Below are 6,585 nucleotides of genomic sequence, written 5' to 3' on the forward strand. Positions count from 1 at the left end.
AAAAAAAATTTAAAAAGAAGAAAAAACAGTCATAAGAAGCTTCTTCAAGTCACCAGAGCACCAGATTGCAAGTCCGGGTCTAGCTGTTACCAGAGTCCTGAGTTTCATGTGGGCTCTAGTGCTGGGCTGATATCTTAATAAGTTCCAGGCAGGGAATGGGCCACATTCTTCCTCTTTTCTTCCCCAATAATGGGAATTGAGGCTAAGGAAAAGCCCAGTGTGTGCTCAGTAAGCATTCTCCCCCTGAGCCATGCTCATAGCCTGCATTTTTTAATACATTCTGGTAGCGTCCATGATGCAAAAGATATTCCACTAATGCCTGTGGATTGGGCAGATGGAATAAGCAGGAGCCAGTTCCTGAAGGTTTCCTCTTTTTTTTTGAGACAGAGTCTAACTATGTAGCTCTGGCTAGAGCTATGTAGACCAGGCTGACCTCTAAACTCACAGAGCTCCCTCTGCCTCTGTCTCCAGAGTGCTGAGATTAAAGTCATGCACCCCATGCCTGGCTTGGTTCCCTAACTCTTTCATGAGGTCTGAACCCAGGAATCATTTTAAGGTGGAATAGGTCTGTTCAGGATGAGTTGTGCAGAACCTTGAATCTAATAATTTCCTTTTACTTCCCCCTTCAACCTCATCTCTCCCATATGTGTCAAACCTATCATCAAGAGTTTTTCAAGTATTATTTAACCATCCAACTGATATTTTTGAATCCTGACTACTGTTCTACAGACTAATGGAAAAAAGGACATAATTCTTACCCTGTGGAATTTACAGTCGAGTGGGGGAGGAGTATGATCATCAAATAAATGCTAATTTGTAGATCTGACAAGCGTGAAGAAGGAAATACCACGGGACCCTATAAAAAGCAGGTTTGACCTACTCTGGAAAGCTAGGGCAGCCTCTTTTGAGGACCTGAGGCTAGAGCTAGGATCTTAAGAAGGGGAAGAGTTAGGCCTAGAGGGGAGTCAGTGAGTCCTTGAAGTGATGGATAAGGGTTCCCCTGGATCGTGAAGCATATTTTATACGACTGTGGCAGTGGCACCAAGGGCCAGGCATCTCGTTTGCAGACTGCCTCTATGCCTCTGCATTTTAGCGAGTGCGTCACGCCTCGAAAGATGTACTGGACCCGAGCTTCCAAAGTCCCACTTGGGAATGACGTCGTCTGGGTGCAGAACTAAAATAGCCGGCTCCGCCCCCATCTCCCAGCAGCCTCTGCACCCGCCCTCCCCCCACTGTGACAGGCCGAGCCGGCTCTCACCCGGTCTCTAGTAGTTTCCCTGGTGCTGACGCATGCTTGCGCATACAGCCGGGCCTGCCGCGTCCAACGCCGCAGCCGCGAGTCGGGCTGCGGGTGCCAGACGGTTCCCCACGGGGGCAGGGGCGGGACTCCTGGCAGAGGACGTGCGGCCGGGGGCTGGGTCAGGTTGGGGGCCCTAGATTGGCTGCTGGAGTTTGGGGGTTCGGATAGAACTCCCCAGGCCTGCTCCGAGATAGCCCTGGGCACCGGCCTGACTCGGGTAGATAAGGCTCCCGGGTCACCCGCTGCAGACGCGCCTTCCACCTCTGAGCGCCTTCTGCCCCGCTGGGGGCTGCGGCCGCACGGAGCAGCGGTGCTTCCGTCTGCCTGACTTCTCCCCTGCAGCCCGGAGGAGGGCCGTCTGACGGCTAACGAGTTGCCATGGCATCCTACTACGAGATTCTAGACGTACCGCGGAGTGCGTCCGCTGATGACATCAAGAAGGCGTAAGTGCCTCTGCTGTGCATCAGGAAACCTCTCACCCTCGGTCCCCCAGCACCAGGGGCCCTTCCGAGGCATGCCTGGAGGGAGGAAGGAGAGCCTTGGGAGAGCTCGAGGAGCAAGTCCAGAGAGGGAAGAAGTGATGGGAACTGGACCGGGGTTCCTTCTCCAGGGCCCCGCTGTTCCTCTCACTCCATTCCTCCAACCCTCATCTCCAAGATGTGGGCGTTCCCAGGCTGCAGTGCTGAAATGCACAGACTGTATGAGGGAGGCCAGTGTCCTGCATCCTCTGTGCCTACAGATAGCAGCTCTCTCTAGAGAAACCCAAGAGAGGACTTAGGGTGGGGAAAATCTGGCGTTAGTCTCTGCTCATAGTGGGGAGAGAGAACTCCCTGAAAACATGGCTGCAGTCATGGGTGGACTGGGATCCAAGTAGTGAAAGGATGCTGGTGGGCTAAGGAGAGAGGGTGGTTCAGTTGCCTGGTGGGAAGAGCCTGTATCTGTCCCCTGACCCTCCTGCTGCGCTCACTTCCTGCAGGTATCGAAAGAAGGCTCTGCAGTGGCACCCAGACAAGAACCCGGATAATAAGGAGTTTGCTGAGAGGAAATTTAAGGAGGTGGCAGAGGCCTATGAAGTGCTATCTGACAGTAAGGCCTGGGGTCAGGCAGGGCCCAGCACATTCCCCTGCCTCCACTTCATGTCCATCTCACTTCTCCCCAAGGCTAGCCTCCACTACCTGCCTCCTCCATGCTTTTTTTTTTTTTTTTTTTCCTAATCTAGCATTTAAGTGCCCCCTCTTACAGGGCAAGTTCTGTCTGTTCCCAGGGTCTGGAAAGCAGAATGGGTCCTGACCAGGGAAGGGAGCAGGGCAGGTCACTGAGGTGTACTGAGCTTTCTCTGCCAGTCTGCACTCCATAATGCTGTGGGACCTCACAGACTTCATGTCAGGCAGGTTTTGTCACTCCCATTTGATAGGCAGGTAAAGTAAGGCTGAGAGAGGTGAAATAATTTGCTCCTGGTCTTCTGGAGCTAGCATATAAATCCAGGTCTGTCTGGTGGTTTTGTTTGTTTGTTTGTATGCTGAGGATCATTCTCTGGGTTTTGGACATGCTAGGCAAGTGTTCTGCTGTTAAGCTACATCCTCAGCCCCAGGTCTGTCTTTTATTCATTCTTTCACTCATTTATTCAGAAAATGTAGACATGACTATAAACCTGGTACTCAGGAGATAAGGCAGGAGAATCTCAAGTTCAAGGGTACTGTGGGTTAGAGTCTGAGATCTTGTCTCAAATAATAAGCAAATAAACCTCAAATAACAACTGATGGGGTGGAGATGAAGCTTAGTTGGTAGAGTGCTTACCTAGTATACATGAGCTCTGGGTTTGATCCCAAGACTGCATAAATTAGGCATGGTCGTCCATGCTTGTAATCCTAGCACTTGGGAGGTAGAAATAGGAGAATTAGAAGTTCAAAGGTCTTCCTTGGATACATATCAAGTTCGAGGTCAGCCTGGGCTACGTGAAATCCTCTCTCTCTCTCTCTCTCTCTCTCTCTCTCTCTCTCTCTCTCTCTCTCTCAGCTATGGGTGGTGGTTGACCTGTAATCTCAGTACTTGGTAGGCTGAGACAAGATAATTGCTGTAAGTTTGAAGCCACTCTACAAAGTGAAAGCCTATCTACAAAGTGAAACCCTGTCTCCAAACAAAACAACTAAACAGAACCCCACAAACCATCCTAGAGAGTATTCATTGAATGGTTATTGTGCCAGGTATTTTTGGGTATTAGACAGTAGAGGATAAGCAGGCTCTGTCCTGATCCTGAGGGTTTATCATATTCTGATCACAGAAGCCTTAACCAAGTAAATGCACAGATACACAGAACATGACAAAGGAGAGTAGCAGGTGCTATTTATTAGTGTATCTGTTTTACAGATGAGAAGGAACCAGCTGTGTGAAACTGCTGCTAAAATCATGTCCCTTGGACACCCTGCTGCCCCCCAGTGGCATCCTCTGGAGAATCCACTGACTCTTGTCCTAGCCTGGGATGGGAGGCCATAGTCCCAAGGGAGGGGAAATGATCGAGTCTCTTTTTCCAGAGCACAAGCGGGAGATCTACGACCGCTATGGCCGGGAAGGGCTGACTGGAGCAGGTAGGTGGAGTACTGGGGTGCCAGGATAGAAGTCAGCCAGGGAGGAGGGACAGGCAGATTCTTTTGGAACATGCTCTTTCTGAGGCTGATGGCCACATCTTAGGTGGGGTCCACTGGCTCAGGGTCAGATGTGTACCCTAAGCCCCTTCCTCATCTTGCCTCTCCTCCAGGAATTGGTCCCTCCCCGGCAGAAACTGGTAACATGGGGCCTGGCTTCACCTTTGCCTTCCGCAGCCCCGAGGAAGTCTTCCGAGAATTCTTTGGGAGCGGAGACCCCTTTGCAGAGCTGTTTGGTATGTACAATCAAGATAAGTTCAACTCACTCCCTCAGGCCTGTCCTCCATCCTCTGTGATATCTCAGACTAGAGACTGAAAGGGAACTGGAATTCTACAGATTTTGGGTTGTAGACGTGAGTCCAGTGAGAGCTGGGACAGAACCTCACACATGCCAGGACCCACGTGACTCACTAGTGACTCTTCACAGACTGGCCTTATTAAATGACAACAAGAACACATTGTTAAACCTCCACAACAGCCACCAGGGGAGCAATATTCAAAGCATCATGTGATAGCCGTAGTGGTGTTACATATAACAACAGATCCCAGTTTGGGGAATGATTAATATATATCAAGAATTCTATATCCTCTAATTCTTTTGCAAATCCTGAGAAGTGAGTCATCTTAATTCCCCATTTGCAGTTGAGAAAACTGAAACACACTAAGTAGCTCAGAGTCATGCAGTAAAGTGGCAGAGCTGGGTGGCTAGGATGGAGCTCTGTGGTAGAGTGCTTAGCTAGCATGTGAAAGACACTGATTCCAATCCCCAGCACCACAAAGAACAACAGAACAGAAAAATAAGTCTGGTGATTAGAAGATTCTCTCTTTTGGGCTGGAGAGATGGCTCCGTAGTTAAGAATGCATTCTGCTTTTGCAGAGGACCTGAGTTCTGTTCCCATCACCTACATCAGGCAGCTCACAGTCACCTGTAACTACAGCTCCAAGGGGTTTGATGTCCTCTTCTGGCTTCTGTGGGTGCCAAACTCATGTGCACAAACCCATATTTACACACCACACATACGCATGCACACATGAGCATGCACATAATTTAAAAACCAAAACCACGATTCTCTTTTCTGACATGTAGGCATGGTTTCACATGCCTGTGATCTCAGCACTTGGGAGGTAGAGGCATGAGGATCAGAGTTCAAGATCATCCTCAGCTACTTATCCAGTTGGAGGTTAGCCTGGGCTACATGAGATCATATCTTAAAAAACTTTCCAAAAAATTATAAATTAGCCTAACCAAAACCAGGAAAAATCAGAATTGTATTTGGTTGATTAGCAGCTTATATTTCTAGACTTAAAAGTGAGGACCACAGATTTTGGTGGGGGGTGGGGAATCTCTTCACCAACGACTAATCTACTTACTTTTTGCAGATGACTTGGGTCCCTTCTCAGAGCTTCAGAACCGGGGTTCCCGACACTCGGGCCCCTTCTTTACCTTCTCTTCTTCCTTTCCTGGGCATTCTGGTAAGCACTGTCCCTTTCCATTTTTGCAAACCTTGAGTCCTGGAATCTATCTTTGGTTTGTTGCTTTTGCTTGTCTGGGCAAGTTGGAGGGAAACCCCTGAGGTTCCTGGCCATCGGTGATGGTGGTAGGTAGCCACAGCCTCCCTCTCATAGCCTCCCCTCCACCTCTTTTGTTCCAATGCCAGATTTCTCCTCCTCGTCTTTCTCCTTCAGCCCTGGGGCTGGTGCTTTTCGCTCTGTTTCTACATCCACCACTTTTGTTCAAGGACGGCGTATCACCACACGCAGGTGAGGGCCATACAGGTGAAGAGGCCTGAGGGTGAGGGGGTGGAGGCAGGAGCTGTGTGCACATAGAGTCTACCGTGTCGACTGTAGTGGTCAGAGCCTGGACCAGGGTCTGATCATTGACTGAACTGTGCTGTCTTCCACAGAATCATGGAGAATGGGCAGGAACGGGTGGAAGTGGAAGAGGATGGGCAGCTGAAGTCAGTCTCCATCAATGGTGAGCTGGGTCTCCAGCATTGAGTTCCTGGCAGGAAGCCCCAGCCCATAGGGCATCCTTCTTGGGATGGGCCTAGGGGAGCAGAGGGGTCGCAGATGGCCAACTAATTACCATCATCATTAGTGTATATTTAAGTGCACCCATGTTGTGCAGTGCCCTTAAGGTCAGAAGAGGGCATCAGATACCCTGGAACTGAAGTTACAGATGGTTGCTAGTCACCATGTGGGTGCTGGGAACCCAAACTGGGTCATCTGTAAGAGCAGCCAGTGCTCCTAACCACTGAACCATCTCTCGAGCCCCTACTTCATTCTTCTTTTTTTTTTTTTTTTTTTTTTGAGACAGAGTCTCCCTGTAGCCCCAGCTAGCTAGCTTGGAAAGCACTATGTAGACCAGGTTGGCTTTGATCTCACAGAGATCCTCCTGCCTCAGACTTCTGACTGCTGAGATTAAAGGTGTGTGCACCATCCCTGGCACAGGTCACTCTTATAAAGCACACACACATACAGTCCCACTGTTTTTTCCCCTTTTTTTCTTGTGTGTGTGTGTGTGTGTGTGTGTGTGTGTGTGTGTGTGTGGTGTATACACTCATAAGTATGCCTGTGGGGGCCAGAGATCTATATCAAATGTCTTTCTTTATTGCTGTGTTTTAAAAAATATATAATATTTAT

At 49.4% G+C, this 6,585-nt stretch overlaps 1 protein-coding gene across 2 annotated transcripts in view; it reads left to right on the forward strand.

Annotated features, from left to right (window-relative positions):
• Window positions 1-1,242: 1,242 nt before the first annotated feature.
• The window catches only part of Dnajb2 (DnaJ heat shock protein family (Hsp40) member B2), an 8,683-nt gene continuing 3,340 nt past the window's right edge, over window positions 1,243-6,585 (forward strand). Inside the window, exons 1-7 of one of the 2 annotated variants that reach the window (XM_029560025.1) lie at window positions 1,243-1,743; window positions 2,277-2,386; window positions 3,832-3,885; window positions 4,056-4,178; window positions 5,323-5,415; window positions 5,601-5,703; window positions 5,847-5,917. In XM_029560025.1, the coding sequence (XP_029415885.1) occupies window positions 1,679-1,743; window positions 2,277-2,386; window positions 3,832-3,885; window positions 4,056-4,178; window positions 5,323-5,415; window positions 5,601-5,703; window positions 5,847-5,917 (619 nt within the window). In that variant the 5' untranslated portion in view covers window positions 1,243-1,678. The remainder of the gene's footprint in view (window positions 1,744-2,276; window positions 2,387-3,831; window positions 3,886-4,055; window positions 4,179-5,322; window positions 5,416-5,600; window positions 5,704-5,846; window positions 5,918-6,585) is intronic. The other variant, XM_008825766.3, reaches the window with a different exon arrangement.

The sequence above is a fragment of the Nannospalax galili genome, unplaced genomic scaffold (assembly GCF_000622305.1).
Source record: "Nannospalax galili isolate Female #2095 unplaced genomic scaffold, S.galili_v1.0 scaffold127, whole genome shotgun sequence".
Lineage (NCBI taxonomy): Eukaryota > Metazoa > Chordata > Mammalia > Rodentia > Spalacidae > Nannospalax > Nannospalax galili.